The following is a 19,513-nucleotide window of genomic DNA, read 5'->3' as shown; positions in this document are numbered from 1 at the left end:
GAGCAAAGAGACTAAATTTCACCAGACTATTTTGTTCGATGAATAGATTTAGTAGCAATTGAGGCTACTGCCATTATTGACGTTACTTAAATTGAAAAACACACTTGAACTTTAGGTACTCTTCAGAATTTTGAATCAAGACTGGTACAAAGGTGCAAGGCTATCAAAAAACAGAAGAGGAAAAAGCCACGCCGCTTTCTCTATGTCACACAAATTTATTCCAAACATTTCGATCCTGCTTGAGGTTAAATCCTTTAAAAGATGAAACCACACCTTATATTCATACATAATGCATACCAATAAGCATGACAAGCTCTATGGTGGCAGATGTGGTTAACCATCTGAACCACAAAGGGTGGTAAAACTACTGAGAATCAGCAAATAAATAAATTACATAGAAAAAAACTGTGACGTCAAGGCCATATTACAAAATAGAAAAGATTCTCGAAATCAAAACTCACATTTATATCAAAATCCATCATCAGTTTACATCATTTATGTTTAAAGATGTGTTAAATTAACTTTTAGGGCGTAATCTCCAATACATAAAAAAAAGACATCTAAAAAACAGATCAGGTTCAAGATTAAGTGGATGGTACAAAAATTGGCCCATTGGGTATGAATAGTAACCTAAGAGTGATTGAAGTGCCATGGTGGTTTTAGAGCACAATCACGATGAATGTTGAATCACAAATAGGCAGCAGTGTCTCACTGTGTATCCGCAACAATCAAACATGCTGTTTTCTACACTCGTGAAGCGAAAAATACCACACACTGGCCTCAGTGTCGTATTATGACTCATAGCAAGAGTTAAAACCAGGATCTTTAACAAGAACTAACTGTTAGATCATCCCCACACTTAAAAGGGGTCTGGCATGTTAATGTCAAGTGGAAACAGCAGGAGGGAGTTCAACTGGAACAGGCTGGATGAGATAGACAAGCCTTTCAACTCTCTCTTGGCTTTGAGTTTTTCAAGCAGCTCTTCTTGTTGTGCATCTGTCTTCAAGTGGAAACAGACAACTTTAACTTTTCCCTCACTAGAGTTTCCAAGTGGTATCATTATTGCTGCCGATGTCGCAAAGATAATCGGAGCCCTTTCGTTTTTCCTCAGAACCTACTGTAGCAATGGGGCTCTTCTCTTTTTCTTTGGGGTAGTTTCCACATTTACTTCAGTGGTTCAACTGTCCACCCTCTCCACTACTGGGGACAGTTACTGCAAAGAAGTTAAATTCATACCCTTTGGTAAATGGAAATAGCTACTGATAGATACCAGAAAAAACAAAGCACTATCCTCACCCTGTTTTGGTTGTGCAATGGTTGACGTGCTTCCTTTGTGCTATAAAGTGAGCCTTCATGTTCCCAGAAAGCATATAACAGTGGCAGACAGAAAAGTGAGAGCGAGGCTTATGTGGAACTAATGTAAATGCAGATGATGCCTTCATTATAGCCACTGCACTGTGCAATAAACATTTACTTCATAATGATAAGTTAAAGCAAAGAAATGTGCCTGTTTCTACTTTTAATATGAGTTTAATATGAATTTAGTTTGATTTATAGTTGAGACATGCACTTTGGCTTAGAACCTTTAAGAAAATGAGACCTGATAAAAAAAATCATGTCTCATGTTAGGGTTGCCTATTGGTTCCTATGTAGACATCCAGCACACATCAGTACAGCCACTTATTTGAAGTTGTGTTTCTCGTCAGCGACAGATTCAAGTCCGATATTCACAATCAGTTTTGCTGCAGTTTAAGTCTCCTGAAAAAAATATCAGCAGCTCTTTTTTCGGGCGTTTTGCCTTTATTGATAGGTCAGTTTTATTGTGTGAAAGGGGGAGAGAGAGAGGGGGGATGACATGCAGCAAAGGGCTGTTGCGGTGAAGACATAGCCTGAGCCTACCAACTGAGCTATTGGGCACCCCAAATATCTGCAGCTCTTAAGATGCAAGATTTGAACTTCCTCAACCAGTTAGCTGTTGACTCCTGAGCAGATAGTGAACACTTAGCCTGAAAACAGTTTTCTTAGATCAAGCAATGAGCTAAAAGAGACTAAAAGCTGGACTGAGTGGCAGAGTTGGCTAATAGTCTTCATTTGATTAATGTTAATATCAAAAGAATTCAATGACACTTTGATATAGAAAGGGACCAAGGTAACACTTGGAGCATTGATAGGAAAAATTGTGCACCATTGCACTTTGGCAGACAGCACAAGAAAATCACTGGATTTACAGAATAGGTATTAAAGCTGGAGTTGAGTCCATTTCAAATTTTTCCGGTCTGGTCTAGAGTACAAACCTAAACTGATTGGATTTTTTGCAAACTGGCTGAGCTTTATTTGTCATTATGACATGCTCTGGCAAATCAAAAAGTAGCCTACATCAGCAACCTGTGCTGACGGCATCAAGGCGCTAATCCAACTCTCATTGCATTAGCAATAAGCAAAATGGCAACATGATTACATAGTGTCATGTTTATGTATGGACTAACACAGTCTCAAGTTTCTGACAGGCTGTTTGCAATTTACTGCTGCACTGAGCACTGGCAACATGAAGAAGATCAAATTTCAATAGAGTCCAGAAACCAGTTTGAAATGTTCAAACAGGCCCAACCTTAATAGAAGCAGACCCTGTTCAAGTATATATTACTGTGAGGTTTTTTTTCTTCAAATAAACATTAGATTAAAGGAAAGCATGGTGAAGGTAACCAAAATTTTTGTACAAAGATGAGACTGAATGAGATAAGATTAGATTTCAAAATGATCTCCAGTGAGAAAGTCCACAGTTACAACAAGTAATAATAAAATGCACCTTTTAGAAAAAAAGAGTATAATAATAACAATTTAGTAAATAGAATTGATACAAATATACATATTGGGGAAGATCAACATTATGTTTGACAAATAATTTCATTAAAAAGTTCCAAAAAGCAGAACATATTAAATTGATAGAGGACTCTCTGATAATTTAAACCTTTGAAACAATGCATCGATACAAAATAAAACATTAAAACAGGCAGTTCTTTGATTACAACTAGCCGTGCAAGAGAGAGAAAAGCCCCCGTGAGTCTTACCAGCCGCTGAAGTAATGCTTAATGTCCCCATACTCTGGATTCAGGTATTGACTACACAGTGATTTGAAAGCCTGGACTTCACCTAGAGTGGGGAGGAGGTTTTCTGAAAGAATGTAATTACCCCCGCCCCACCCCGTCTCACCCACTCTGACACCCAATAAAAAAACTTTGATGTGCTCCTCTCAAAAAGTAGCGGCAGCCACTAATCACAATTGATTGCAGCCACTTAGGCGAGGCGCACTCATCATCCCCTGCTCTCTCTGGATGGGAGTCATCCTCGGCTGAAGCCGGAGAAGAAGGGAAAAAAAAAGGATTCAAATGAAATGCAGAGAAAGAACGAAGATGAATCTGGAGAGGGAGAAGAAAAAAGCAAGATGAATTAAAATCATGCAGTCGGCACAGGTGAAATAGTGGGAAAAAAGAGCCATTAGAGGACGTATTGATCCCAATACTCTTATGTTAGTTTATTATCCCCACAAGACTCATCAACTCTAATTTTACCTTGACTGTCTGCTGCATTTCAATAGTGGGATCATAGCAGCTTGATGGATGATAACGTGTGTTTACGCAGCCTGTTTTGAGACTCATAATAACCAGACTTTTTCTATTTTCTTTTGGATATTTATTGGAACATCAAAACATGGTATGTTTACCGCCACTCAAGCTGACCGTGTCTTGCCACAACTGCAAAAGTAGAAAAGAAACTTTTGAAAAGGTTCAAATATTAAGCATGTTGATGTAATAGCCTTCATTTTGTACTCGCAACAGATTTGTAAAGACTATCAATTCAAGTGACCAGACAAAAACAACTTTGCAGGACTTATTTGTTGCTGTAATCACTCCTCCTCTCCATACCAGCAGTTGTATATGCTTTTAGAAATTGAAAAAGTGGCTTTATTGTCTGGTTTACAATCAATAAATAGTCAAAGTAATCATCAATCAAATCATTGATAAAAACTTAAATGTGTTATTTTTCCTCTGCAGAAAGTGCAAAACACTTCACATGACAAATTGCATTTTCCTGAGTAGTGGCCTCATTTGGTCGTGCCAATTATGACTGAGACATTTTGATTCCCCGCTCCTCCCGTCCACATGTCAAAGTGTCCTTGAGTAAGACACTGAACTTCAAATTGTCCCTGATGAGCGGGCTAGCGCTTTGCACGGCATCTCCGCTGCCATCAGTGTAATGTGTGAGAGCGTGTGCGTGCGTGGGTGAATGAGAGGCTTTGGAAGGCACTTTGTCCTTCTCAGGTTGAGAAGTGCCATCTATACGCAGTCCATTTAGTATCCAAAATTTTAAGTGCTGACTGCTAATATGAGATGGGACATGATTCTGTTAGTAGTCTCTAATGTAAGCAGGGGTCAGATTTTTTTTTGAGTCTATCTTAGTGCACTTCTCAGATGCCATATGTACACTGAAGGACTTAATGGTTGCTGTAATCATACCTCCTCTCCATACCAGCTGCAAAGCTATACACTTATTGACCATAAAAGATGGCTGACACATCCACGGTCCTCTTTACAAAAAAAAACAAGAGGAAAAAGCTACCATTATGATAAATAATGAGTTAAATCATGTGGGTATGAATTGAATTGAAAAAAAGAGACTGGTGCTAAAGCTGAGTATTTAAGACAGAGGTTGATTTAAAGTGTTCCAGCACAGACAATATGTGGAAAATTTAATTAAGTTAAAAAAAAATAAAAAAGGAAAAATAAAGTTTTTTGACCATTAAAGCATGTAAATATGTCCTAGTAGCTACCCCAAATCCAAGTATGAACCTAAAAATGAGTATTAGAGGTCCTCTTCATGGTATGTTGCAAGTATTTTGTCCTGCAACAAACCTACATGCAACTGCCAGCACGGACCCCTCCTACACTCTACCATTGTTAGCAACACAACACTGTTTATGGAAAAGACTAACTTTGAAAAATACAGCTCGATTTAGCTCAAACTGCAAGTCCAATTATGTCCTTGAAGTGTCTATATAGTGTTTTTGTTTCTTTCTGAACGCAAACATTTATTTTCAGTAGTTCCCAATGAAAAGAGTAAAAGCACTGCACCCAGCGACTTTTTTTGAGCAGCCACTCCAAGCACCTCTAGCTGAAAAAGCTGAAAATCTCTGAAGTTCTCAGAAAGGCTCTGTCAGCGCTTTTCTGCCAGAAACAAATGATACGTGGGCACTCACCCTAAGACACCCGCCTATCTACCCATGATTCCACACATTTAGTTAAAACTTAACCATTACACTATTTGATCTGTGAAACTCAATGTCGAATCAACTTAAAATGTATTTTTCCTAGTTGTCCTTTGTTTGGAGTTGAGTGTGATGTACATACAGACTATTCCAAGCAAAAATGCTCACAGAATACAGAACAATAGGGTTCATTAAAGCCAGCACACTGTGAGTCAGCAGAAATCAGCATGACCAGTGACACTGAACTCAATGACTTGTAAAGGGAGAGGAAAAGTTGGACTTTCACTTTGTCACCCACCGCACAAAGTCTCCTTCTACTGTACTGTCTTATCACTGCTTTTAAATTAACTTCATCGCTATCGCCTGCAAAAACTGACAGATCAGATAATTTACAGCCTTTCAGAGTTTGGACAGACTTCTCTTCCAAAGACTTGACTATCAATTACTATTGTCAGGCATCTGCGATGTCCTTCTGCTATCAGATATGATAGAACAAGAGAAGAAGAACAGGGCAAAGAGAGCATGAAGCTAAAGGTCACTCTTTTTTTGTCTAAAGTACACAAAGAGGAGTGAGATATTTATTCTGGTGTGCTTTGACGTAACAATAAAAGAACAGTCTGCAGTATCTGCGGCTCACCTTCCCTTTGCCACGACTGCCGCTTTTTGCTTCTGAAATATACCACTGTGTTCAACCCTGCTGTTTGGACCGGGCTGTTCTCCATCGTCTGTCCTTGTATCTCTTTGAGCTGACAGCGTTGTCCCGAGCCTTAAGCACGGAGGACTGTGTCCTTGCCCCAGTGCCATGGTGCCTCAGTGTTTCCTTTCAATGTGTATTAAAACAGTATTTATTCATTCAGCTCATGCTTCTACCACAATGCCTTATTTAGAAGTGATACATAAGAGGATTATAAGATCCCCGAGAAATGCTTTTGTGAAATGGATTATATCTGATTGGCAAGGATTTTGTCAAATAGTTGGCACACCAAATACTTCATTCAAATATTAATAGATGTCTCACAGTTACAAAATGTGAGTTGTTTGGTATTTTAACAACTGTGACCTATAGTATATCGGATAGATTCCTTGGTGTTCATGTTGACAGCAAGCTGGACGGGAACGAGAACATGAACGTTATCCTGAAAAAGGCCTAGTCAGGATTGTTTTTTATCAAGGCATTTTAGCAAGTGTTATTGTCTATGCAGTTTTTTATTGTTGCAGTGGCAGCATTAATATTGAGGATCAATAAGTTATAGAAGGTGGGATCAAATATTGGCCTCACTCCCGATTCCCTGGAGTCCTTCACAGAGCAGAGAACAAGAAGGAAACTTAGGAAAGTCCTGTCATGGGACGACCGTCCCCTGCGCAGTGCCTTCATAAGTAGCAGCCGGCTCCAAATGCCGAAGTGCTCCACGGAAAGGTTCAGGACATTATTGCAGCCGTGAGGCTTTTAACGAAAGATATTGATGCACTGTGCTTCCTTTCACCATTCATTTATTTATTGTATCTATTTTTTTAGTGTTTGCAGACATACCTTTTGTTGTCATTGTCTGCTTACTGGTCACGTGATGGATTTTTAGCACTTTCGCACTTTGTGTTTGTATGAGACCGCTTGGCTTTGACTATTGACTTTGTTGGCTTTTAGTGGCGCTCTTGTTGTTGATGTTGTTGTTTGTTGCTGCTGCTGCAGTGGAGCTACATGCTTCTGTTCGACTCCTCTGCCTGGTGATCTGGTGTGAGGATCTGTCTATGTCTTTGTTTACATGCTGTATATGTTTTTGTGTTATGTCTGTGGTGATACCTGATATTCACTACGTAAGTCCTATGCGTGTTTTGACCTCTGTTAGGACGGTTATATATTTGCTTTGTATGTTTGTGTCTTATTTAAAAGGAGCAAAATATTCCACATATTTGGCTACACATTTCCTTGAAATGATGGGGGGGGGGGGCATCATTGTCTTGTATAGATGGCACGATGCCTGACTGCATCTGTGAACAGTGACAGGAAATGGCAATAAGTATGGATTAAAGTACCTGTAAATATTGTTGTAAGTCAATTTACAGAACTCTCAAGTCAGCATATTTATTCAATAGACAAAAAAAACATTCAAATGTTTTTTTTCTCTGTTCAAAACAAAAACTGAAGAGCTACAATAAGTGAAGCACCTGAGAGCCTGAAATGATAGACCTAAGCTGATCACATCATTTGTAGAACAGTGAATCAAGCAGATATATTTGAGTCAGAAAGACATCTTTATCCAAGATAGAGAGCCAGGCATCTCTGCTTTAGGTAGAAGTACAGTCAAAAGGTGATTGACAGACAGCAGCCTTAATGGAAGAGTTGTAGTTTCCAAACCATTTACTCAGCTGAACTTTACGGCTGCTCTCCATCTCTCCTTTAGAGTTGTTTGGGCACATGAGGCTTTCCCTCAGGACCCATCAGACCCCAACCTCACTCAACATCTTTTGGAATATTTGTGAAGAGATAAGGTGAAACACACTGGAACATATGAGGACATTTCAGCTCTAAAGGAGGGATGAACTGATGTGGATTATTCAATTTCTCTAAATTTGAATCAATCCTTTTCGGTAGAATTCAAACTATAGTTGCTGATTGCTTCAATTAAAGTCCACAGACTGTTGGTAGGTGTCCAACAAGGATCAATATCAGGCTCTCTGCTCTATACTCTAAATGTAAATTATGTTTATTTTCCAACTGCATTGTCTAGTTTTATGTTGATGACACTATCTTTGTGTGATTGATTCACAAACCAGGCTAAAACCTGTCTTTGGTAACCTTTAGACCTCTTTAATTACTTTAACCTGTAATTAGAAATCCTCTTGATGAATGTCCAGAGGGACAGAATCATAAATATGACCAACAAATTATGATGCCGAGCAAGAGCAGTGTGCGGGATATTCTTTTCTCAAGATACTTTGATACATGACTTTCCAATGCACCTGCACCAGGTAGTTGATTGTTTGAATATCTCCTTTTAAAACATAAATTTAAAGCTTGTTCTACACCAGTGTTTCCCAATTTACAGCCCACAGGCCAAATCTGGCCCCCGATAGGGTGCTGGGAGGCCCCCCAACCATTTTTTAATTCACACTAAAGATAAAGTGATTCACACTGGCAGTTGTTTTTGTACTTTTAGTAAACATAAGGTACCAAACTGCATAAAACAGCATTCAAATAGAGCTTGTTTATCAAAAAAAGCACCAGTGGTGATGATAGAAATGTCCTAAAATCCTAGAAACACCCTAAATGTTCCAAATTCTAGAAATGTCCTAAACATGTTTGGAGCTGCTGCGAGTGGCCCCTAGCCTCCCGTCATTTTGCAAAAGTGGCCCCCAAGCAAAACAAGTTGAGTATTCCTGTTCTGGACTCCGTGTTATCCTGTCAGAGCTCATATTGAACACATTTAAAAACTAAAAATTCAACTCGCATCCTTACACTGTTTCTCCTTTAATAATAGAGCTACCAATACTGAGATACATACACTGCTGCCACTCTACTTTACCACAATAGCCTCGATTTATCTACTGTATTATATATATGTGTATCACCATACATAAAAGTAAGAGTAGGCTATGTTCCCTTCCAAACAGCAATACCTCTAAAAGCAGGGTGTGTGCTTTCTTCAGCATCTGTATACCGCAGCATCGGTACATTTGAATCTTGGAGCATTTAATTCAATTAAATCATTAGGATTAGAGTCTGACCTCTCATTTTAATGAGGGCTAACAAGGCTTTTGAATGAGCTACACTAATTAGGGGCATATTATTCATGTGCCACAATAAGGGCTTCATTGTGCTTAGATAAAAGAATCTAATCGTTGCACTAATGGAAACCAACCATTTAAGGTTTTTTCTGGCAAATGTGGGAAATGTGCGAGGGGAAGAAATAAGCATTTGCATGGGAAATGACCCCCTTGTATGCAGAATTTTCACACTGCTTTGTTCAGACTTTCCCTGGTGTGTTTGAACTTTTTTGTTTTTTTTTTTGTTGTTGTGAATGATGTGAGCAAACCTCACTGGCAGGATAATCAAAGACAGAGAGAAGTGGGAAGGTGGCAGCAGCACATTGTGTCATGTGCAAAGCACCGACAAAATGGCCCGAGTCTTTTTTTGTCTATGGGGCCAAGCAGAACAGAAATCTATGTTGAGATTGAAGTCTTTTAATTTTTGGGTTTCTTTCCACATATTTTTCCTTAATGTGGTCACACACACACACAGAGAAAAAAAACTCATCTCCAGTCAGCCTTATGGTATCACTTAAAATGTGCCTGATGTTCTTGTTTAATGATGCACAAAATCAATTGTGGTGATTAGTATTCTTGCTTCTCACTGGCGGACTCCCTCTCCTTTCTGCCTCTGTTTCAATCACTCTCTCTGTTTCTCTTGACATTAAAGGCAAATACAGTATGGCCACACAGCTGCAGCATCTTTCTTCTGCTCATCATCTGTGAAATCATAATGTAGCCGATGGTTTTTCTATCTATCTATGTCTGTTTCGAGGTCTTGTGTGTCAGAAGTTTCCATGTTTAATGCTTTAAGCTGTAAGAAACAAAAAGCAGAGCCAGAGGATGAGTACACAGATCTATACTAGGAGAGTGCAGAGTGTAAAGAGCCTGGAGTTGCTGTCAATCAGTGCAGAATTTATCAGAACATCAAAGAGGGACGGAGACGGGTAGGCTTTCATCTTAACCACATGTTGTCATTTTACATTACAGCTGATAGAGTGTGCTTAGGTAGATGGGCAAACAAGGTAAGGGGAGATGAAAGTGGCTGCAGATGAGGAAGAGACAGGATTTATGGATTTGTCCTCAATTCTACTGTAGGCTGACCAAAGGACGGCAAAGTATGAGGCCTCCGTTAATGTAAACCATGATGTTAGCATGTGCTGTGTGTCTGCACATGCTAAACAGAAACCTTTCAGGCGTAGTGGTCACTACAGTGGATAGATATTGAAAAGGCATTTTCCTGTATATGCACTTGTTTTGATACCATAGTTACCCATTAAGTGGTGAAGGGATGATGTATTTTTGTAGACCAACCAGAAAGTAAACATCGCGCTGGTTCCCTCGTCCAAAACCTTATGGGATTTTTGATTATTGCCAAAAATAAGCTCTGTGATGAACACAAGTTTATGAGATTTATGGTTTTGTTCAGCATGATAATCTTCACAGATGAACACCACTTTTTTTGTGTTTAGAAGCATAAATTAAAGCTTAAAGCTATTGTTAGGCTACACGAACTACATTGTGGTCGCACAACTTAAACGTCACAACTACAAACACTGTAAAAATCTAACCTTTAAAAAACAATCTAAAAATATTATAAACAGATAAATCTACAAGTTCGAGTGTGACTGTTGCTGTAAAGGCAGATGAGTGGGTTAAATGAGTTTCTGTGTCCGCTGTGATGACGTCTGACGTCTCTGACAAACACTGTAGTCCCATTTCACCACTTGTTAGGCGGGACAGGAGGGAGGAATAAAAGAGTAGAAAGAGAGGGGAGATGCTGAGAAATTAGGAGAAAGTTTTAGCATTTTTGCATCGAACAGTATTAGAATATGTTGAAATATGGCATACACTCCTGTAACAGCATTAGAATTAGATTTTATTTTATATTTGATCTTCTTAATTGGTCTGTTAAATACATGCATTTCTTAATTTAAAATTCAAATACAAATGGACATGTGAAAGAAAAATACTTGAAGAATGAGCATCAAAAAAAAAGTTTTTTTTATGCCTAAAGTGAAATAAATTAGGAGAAAAATCTTGACTGCGGTGGTCATAATTCATGCATGAAAGGGGAATTATTAAAGTGTAAATTGTCTTGTGCTTTGATTTTCTCTCCTTTTCTTTTCATTGCTGCACTCTGTGTTACATCACTTTGCTCTGGGATTGATTGTTGACTAATTAGATTGAGGAGGGTTTTTTTTCCCTCTCTGGAAAGTTCTTTGAAGCGTGCTTGAAGTTGTGATCCACTTCAAGCGAAAAATGACTAGGGGCATCTTTGTCCATAAAACCTGTAAAAACTATTAAATATTTATTTTTACACATGCAGGCATAAACCCAAAATAGCAGGGCTGCTGGATGGCTCTTTGGTTTGGGTGAGTGATTCTTACTAAAACAACTTAAAGAAACCTGTTGACTCAAAAAAATAAAATAAAAAAAAAAAAAAACAGACAAAAAACAACAACCTTTTATCATTGTTGTTATATTATTATTTGTTTGAATTAACAGGAATGCAAATGAATTGCTTCTTAGTTGGTTCCTGTTTTGCATATCTTACTTATTTATTATTTATTTATATATTTGTTTATTTTTTGCAGCATAATGAATAGTTCTAATTACATTTTAGTGCTACTGTTGTGGTCCCATCACATCTGACAATCTGTCGACTAGAAGGAAAAGCTGTGTCTTTTCATTTTTAAACACAACTTTGCTCGTAGTAGGGTTAATATATTTAATTGAATAATTGATTGACGGAGAATCATTCAATTATTTGGTTTATCTAAAAATTATTTCAGACAGACATGTCCTCGTTAGTGAAGATTTTCTGTCTTTCTTTGTCTCATGTTACAGTAAACTGAATATTTTTTTCTTCTGGTGTTCTTGTTAGACACAACAAGCAATTTGATAACACCACCCAGGGTTTATTAAAAGATTGATGAGTATTTATTTTCCTATTTTATAGACTAAATGGTTATTTAGCAAATCAAAAATAGAATAATTTGTGAGTTGCTGCCCTGGATAGAAAGACAATTTCTGTTGCATCATGAATCAAACCTAAATAGAAAGAAAATAGTTAACACAAGATGGGTTTTATTTTTGTAGCTCTCACCATCATTTCTACTCTATCTACATTAGACAACATTGTTGGAATATCACGGATCTGATCAGAGCTCTGTATGTGGGATTAACAGCGGGATATCATCTTCCCAGAACCCCGCAGAACAGACCAGAATAAAATCAGAAAGTCTAATGAAATGGCAGTTCAGTCTGATTTTCAGGCGAGTAGCAAATAACAGAAGAAAAGCGAGAACGGTAACAATGAAATATCCTTGACTAGCTGTCTCATCTGACCTCAATCCACTGAGCAAACAAACAGAAAAATAAAGCTTGCTGTAAAGATGGCCGCTGTACAGGCCTGGCACAGCATCACAGGACCCACGCAGGCGATGATTCGGTCTTCTGATGTGTGCGGGTCGTAGACCTCAAACAGTCAATCACTGCAAAGGATTTGACAGCAAATATTGATATATGATGAAGTTTGGTTTGTCCATTTATGTTTGTCCCACTGAAATTGAGAGATCATATATATATAAATAAAAAAAAAAGGCTCCAATTCCTACACGGTTTCTGTGATGCCAGAGTGTAAATATCACTGCTATATACAGATTAAATAATTTAAAAAAGCGTATGTGTGCCTCCCATATGTGTAAATATATGCCATATAAATTATAAAAATGGTGTTTTTCTTTTCTCTTTCAGCACTGAAAGACGCACGCTTTCAGCTGGTGAACTTCTCAGACAACGAGCTGCGGGTGTCGCTGTCGAATGTCTCGCTGTCAGACGAGGGTCGATATGTTTGCCAGCTCTACACGGACCCCCCACAGGAAGCCTACGCTGACATCACCGTGCTAAGTAAGTACAACAGCAAAACACACACACACATACTGTATAAAAAATGCACCAACACTGGATGTTAATATTAGCGGGGAGGAAAAGCCTCTTAATCAACATTTAGCATGTGGAAGACAGCATACATTGACATGCTGAGCAGCATGGTGGCAGCTCACTATGATGCCTGCAGGAGGCCCTGACGGCAGCTGCAGTGGAGTTTGGAACAAAAAAATGTGTTTCATTTGTGTTTATCAATTCTTGTCATAATGTTGTATAAACAAGCTAATATATAGTTGCCAGGGTGCAATATTGCAAGGCCCACTAGGTCACATATCCATGAAACAAGCCATACAGGCTGCTGAAAAGGCACACACACACACACACACACACACACACACACACAACTGTAATAAACCATGTGCTTTTTTTAGGTAATATGCATGCAAGGTTTCACTTCAGTGCCTGTGGTGTCAGTAGTATGCATTAGGGTAAGATGATATCTGCACAACATACTAAAATCCATATCATCATAACTATGGATATTTTTTCCAATATCGATATGGCACAAATGTGTGTGAAATCACATAAAACCAATTGATGCTCAGTGCAATCGCGGAAATGAATTTCCACGAGATGACCACGTTGTAATGATGCGCTCACTGAAAGATTATTGAATCACCAGCCCTTGTATGTTAAGTATGCATTCCTTCACCAGTGTATGTGGGAGAGAGTTAAAGTTACACGACCCCTTTAAGCAAGAGCCAATCAGGTTACTTTATAAGAACAATGAACAGAATTAAACTCTGCACAGAGTTTATTGAATGATGAAAGCAGTTTTTTTTCCCGATGACACTCTGATTGATGCTAAGTTCAGCTGTCATTAACTTTCATCGCAGACAAGCTTGTTAAAGAGCTGCATCATCCTGTTTTAGTTTAAAAGTGTCCTCTTCACATACTCATGAAAAGCATTCAACCAAAGCCTGAGGAGGCAACTACAAAATACAGTAACTGTGTGCTTTATGGGTGTTTTTTAAATATCACTATGAGTTAAGAAGAAGAGCCTCATGAAGTGATGCGACTAGTGAGTGTATGGGAAGGTCCGAAATTATAAACATATCATTGGGATATCAGCTGACAACTAATCAATCATCTATTTGGGTTGTTTTCTTCTATTTACTGTAGAGTGCACACACACTGCTTTATTTAGATCACTGTATGAAAAGTATACAATTTTTACCACAGACAGCAAAGAAATTTGAAAGCAGATTGTGTATTATGACTTGGGGTTTTGCAGTTTTATAGGTTTTTGTAATCATATCATATAGGTTTGGCTGTTTTTCCTACCAAGAGAAAATTCCTTGCATTGGATTGCACTTGGATTTTACCCCAGTTGCAAGAGTAAATATTGGCATTGTGTGTTTCTTTAAACCATGAATGCTGGAAATGTGCCGATGTCACCCTAAAAATACCCACTTTTTGTCACCCCAGCCACTGCAGGGAAATTTAATGATGTTGCCTTATGAATACCTGATTATTGTTGCAGCAAAAAATGGTGGAAATGTGCTGTTGTCACCTTAAAAGTGCTGAGTTGTTGTTGCCACAGCCACTACTGGACATGTGCTGGCTTCACCTTGAAAATACCCCGTTTTTGTCACAACATCCAACACTGGAAATGTGCAAACACCTTAAAAATATGTTGTTGTTGCCACCAAAAACACTGCTGGGAATTTCGTGTGTTGTGAAAAAAAAGTGGTCTGCTGCTTGGCAGCAAGTTTTCCCTATAGATCTCAGAACATCAACCATCCCCTTCTCCTCCTGATAAGAAACTAAGGTCATATGCATGTTATCTGAACTACATTACTTTAGAAACGTTGGTATGATACTTATGAAACATAGAAACGTAATGTATCTGTGCTATGCGGAAACATACAGTGCCAATTTTCTTCTGATGACTGGGCTGAGGACTGTAATTTGCAACAATAGCAGTATTTTTGCCAAAAGTAACTTGGATTTTTTCATATCAAACTGTCAATATCAAACTATGTATGCTGCACTGATAATAGTTGATAAATTTAATATGATACTGAGTTTTCTTTTTTGCATGCTTGCATAGCATGATTTTTTATGTATATAAATGAACTTCACATAAGGTGTCTATAAAGCAAGTATTGCAATAATTCAGTGATTTGGACATGGACATTTTTGCCCTGGATTATGGGTGTTCTGCACTTTTCTAATTGTCATGTGACCTACTTTAAAAATGTCAAACCTAAAAAGCCCTCTACAGTATGTCAGCTGTGATGTGTTGTCATCATGTCGTGCTCAGAGTGTAGAAGTACTCTATTCCCTCAGTGTTTACAGAGTTCTGTTTGTGTGTCCTGCTGCAGTTCCTCCAGGTAACCCCATCATCGAGGCCCGGGATGAGGTCCTGAGCGAGGGCAATGAGACAGAGATGACCTGCACTGCCATGAGCAGTAAGCCTGCCGCCACCATCAGATGGATGAAGGGAGATAAAGAGCTTCCAGGTAGGTCGACTCAGCATGCAATCACAATCATCAATCAAGAAATGTCCTCTTTTAACACAATGAGGCACTTATGTAGTGCAGAAGATGGGAGTTAAAGTTCCTTTCACAAATATTCACTCTTCTGGCTACTTTTTTCTTTTGGTTATCTGTACAAAGAAAACCTCTGTGTGACAAACACATTGAGCTCCATGAACCAAAGAAAAAGGGCCATGATGTGACTCCTCAAAGAAAGAAAACTACTCCTGTGTCCAATTTTCCCCTCGCTTTGAAAAACCGTGGCACCATTCGTACATTCCACATAAAGCAAAGGAAAAAAAAGAACTGTGTACTGTTTCTCCTGTCCTCTGATTGATAATCTAAGATAAGAGTAGAATTTTCTAGCTTTCCTCGACCAAAACATGCAAAAGATAAGAAAGAAGACAAGAAAGAAGAAGTTATCTAAACATGGATCAGACCAATATGGACTTTTGATCTGAAATTGAATCTGAAATTATCCAGTGAAGCCTGAACAAATAGGTTTGATTTCTCTCAAAAACATGGGTCAAAGGCTATGATCAACTTAACGAGAAGTGGCCCAAAGATCAGCAAGAAAGTTTTTTAAATTTAAGTTTTTTTAACTTTTAGAAATTAGATAGTAAAAAGAAAATTACCTGAAATTAAACAACACATTGTTAATACAAAAGCTGAAAATTATATTTTTTTTCCCTTTTCTAAAACTAATTTTAAGGTCATTTTCTCAGCACCTTAAACTAATTTCCCTTTGTGGGGCATTTTTTGCCACCTTGCTCTTTGCCTTTTCCTCCATGTTTCAAAAGAAATCAAATCCAATTGTGCAGGTTTCAGAGGGTTGAAATGACTTCCGAAAGGCATCTCACCTCAGCACAAGAAAAGTGATGGCAATCCAGCTTTCAAAGGGCTAAAGATAGCTGGCAATATTAATAACACTTGAGGTCAATTGCTATAGTTGATAATTAAATAATAGCTAAACCAATGAGACAAAATGTCTTGAGGGGCAGCATGTCACAGCAGCCGAAAACACCACAAACGCAGAGAGCCGTACTATTTCAGGAAGAGGAAATGCTTAGATATATCAAGTCGATGCCAAATAGCACAGGCCCCGATGGTGGGTTTCAGGGGACACTGGAGCTCGATGCCCTTACTGAGCATTTGCTTTTAAAGTGCAGTGTGCCTTATCAGTGGTGTTGTTCCACAGAGGGAAAAACCTGGAAATGGATAAAGCTGCTATAGGCCAAAGCAATTTTGGTATGCACCAAATGACACACTTCATAGGGTGCGTGGCATTTCAGACATGGTTTGTTGCACAAACTAACAAAAAAACACCTTGTTTTTAGGCCTTAAAGGTCATCATGAATTATTGTATAGACATGGAGTGAAAATCCATCTTTATTTCAACACTTTTTGCTACTGGTGATGCAATTGCCATGGTTTCCAAAATGTGCCTGTACACAAGTTTCTGTAGGTGTGCACATTTAACTTTTAAGGGTTGCTAAATTGCAACTTTTGCATGCACGTATGCATCTTTTAAGCCCTTATGCCATGAATATAAATGAACCAATTTTAGGGTCAGTCTCTTTCTTTCCTTGCTGGCTTTCCCTATTTAGTGCTTGCATCAATGCTGTTGCTTTTTAAATGGAGCTCTGCTGCGACTTTGAATAGTTTCCATTAAAGCAATGTGGATGTGCAGTGGTGGCCAGAGCCTGTTGGCACTGTGACAACTTTCATGCCTTCATCAAAGGTAGCTGAGCTTTAGAAGTCTGAGCAGAGCTCAGGGGTGAACAGGCCTCCTGCCAGGCAGCTCCACCTCAGAGCCCAGACGGCGAGCTTTGTAAAGACTTTGAAACAAAGGTCCTAATCAGAAGTTGTGTAGAAGGCCCTGAGCAGCTTCACCTCTACACTGCAGCACATTAAACCCTTAGTGGTCAGCTCAAATCTGAGATTGTTCCATTGTGCCAAGGTCACGGATCGTCTCAAAACTACTGTAGCTGTTAACACCACAAAAAAAATTACAGTTGAATGACGTTCTCTCAAGTCTTCTTGTTTCTGCCGACCAGTGTGTACAGTGGCAATGCTTAGATTGTAAGTATTGAATAGCCAGTAGTAGACAAGTATTTAGCTCCTTTATTCAAGTAAAAGTACTTATACTACACTGTCAAAATACTATGTTACAAGTGAAAGTCCTTCATTGAAAAGTAAAAGTAATTCAGTATAATCAAGAACATGTACATAAAGTATTCAGAGTAAAAGCACTCAATGTAGAAATCTAAAAATATATAGATTTAAAAAAATTTTAAAAATGATGAAAAAAATGAATCAACTAAAATGTTTATATTAAGATGGATGTCACTGAGAAGCAGCGGAAGGTCAAGTGGTACTTTTGTGTTTTGTAGATCCCAACATACAAACTCAGTTGGTCCTCTTTTCCTGTGCATCCTTTATGTTTCCATCACCATCATCCTTTGACCACATTCTTGTGGAGCGGTGAGGGAGTGGCTTCGAGTTAAATAAAATGTCCCTACACTTCAATCCCTTCACTTTGCCCAAAATATTCTCTTATCCACTTGTGGAGTCTTCCTGCTGGGGGAGAGCAGGGTAATTGAAATCACCCTGCGGTTGTCTCATAAGACTTGAGGCTAATGGCTGTTCTGGTCCCTGTCAGTCAATGAAGTGCCCTACCTACTGGCTTTTCTTTTTTTAAACCCGTCCTTCTTTCTTCCGTCTTGAAAGAGCAGAAAAGAATGACCCGCACAGCTAGATCCAGCACTGCTACAACTCCTTCTTTTCATGACTTTCCCTGCAGTCTAAGAATAAGAGCTAGAAATATCAGGTGCCAGGGCATATGTTGATAAATCACCAAAAATCAGGATAATAGTAAAAGAAAAGATAGGGAGATAATAGTGAGATAATGGGTCTGTGCATATTAAGAGAGATAGTTGGATTTACATTGGCAAGCATGACAATTGCAACCTTTAAATGATATTTAAGAGAGGCTGATTATCCCTCCAGGTAATTAAGTTAAATTCTGGGGACGTTTAATTAGAAATAAGTCTTCCAGGCAAGAAGCCACAGCCGAAGGTAATTTAAGTAATTTTGCCCTAGTGTCAGAGCTCTGGCACCCTCAGCCATTCTTTTTCTTTCCATCTTTCATTCCCTCGCACTCCTTTGTTTTTCACACTTGCAGCATCAGCAGTGCAGTACCAGCTTTCTTTTTCACAACATCGCTGCAGTGTCGACCAAACAAACTGTGCAGTTATTTGACACAGTTTACGAAAGAGCTAGCATTAAAATGGCAGCAGTGTCAGGTAAGTTGTACTCACAAAGACCGTATTTATGTAAAATGAGAAAAGATGGATTTTCTAAATGGGCCCACCATTGTTTTATCCGTTTCAGCTAGTAGCACCTTTTCACCTGCGGCGAAAATGGATAAAAGCAAATGGCGTGCTCCAAATGCAGTCTTGTGACCGGTGAGCCTTTAAGTACCACTGAATATTGTGCTATGGCAAAAAATTGCATCTATCAATTTTAGAACTTCAAAGAGTGCCGAGTCTAATCTGCAAATGGCAATCCATTCCTGACAAGTGTGAGAAAACAGCATGGGCGTCGGGGTCGACGGGGCATCTAGTGTTATACAAATCATTTTTTTGCCTTTCAACAAAAAAAGTATATCACTCAAAAACTCAGGTTAAGAGGTGGTGAATACTCAGTTAAGGAGGAAAATATTCCTAAAAAGAAATAAAGTCATGGCGCACTAAAAAATAAAAACATGCTGCATGGAGATGGTTTTGTATGGAGACGCTGTGGCAGGATCCCTTTTAAAGGAGATGCTGTGTTCACTGCAGAGTAAGTGTAACAGCAGCGTTAGTGATCTTTAAGAATAAACACATTGGATTGGATAGCTAGATTTATTTTATTTATTTTACTTTTGTTATATTCATTTATATGAGCTCTTACATGAAATAAAGCAAAGACAAGTATCACTTTGACCGTCCTGTGGCAGGATAATAGGAAACATTATTACATGTACACAAATATTTAGACATAAAGTTTTGAAAATACTAAAACAAGCTCTTGT

The 19,513-nt window shown here is 38.5% G+C and overlaps 1 protein-coding gene across 4 annotated transcripts in view; it reads left to right on the top strand.

Moving 5' to 3' along the window:
• cadm1a (cell adhesion molecule 1a) overlaps positions 1-19,513 on the top strand; it is a 438,346-nt gene that overhangs the window by 334,709 nt on the left and 84,124 nt on the right. For all 4 annotated transcript variants that reach the window (XM_042499349.1, XM_042499346.1, XM_042499347.1 and 1 more), the window contains 2 exons: positions 12,767-12,919; positions 15,286-15,423. In XM_042499349.1, coding sequence (XP_042355283.1) covers positions 12,767-12,919; positions 15,286-15,423 — 291 coding nt within the window. The remainder of the gene's footprint in view (positions 1-12,766; positions 12,920-15,285; positions 15,424-19,513) is intronic.

The sequence above is a fragment of the Plectropomus leopardus genome, chromosome 13 (genome assembly GCF_008729295.1).
Source record: "Plectropomus leopardus isolate mb chromosome 13, YSFRI_Pleo_2.0, whole genome shotgun sequence".
Taxonomy (NCBI): Eukaryota; Metazoa; Chordata; class Actinopteri; order Perciformes; family Serranidae; genus Plectropomus; species Plectropomus leopardus.
Note: the sequence above shows the minus strand (reverse complement) of the source record. Positions and strands in the feature narration are given on the sequence as shown.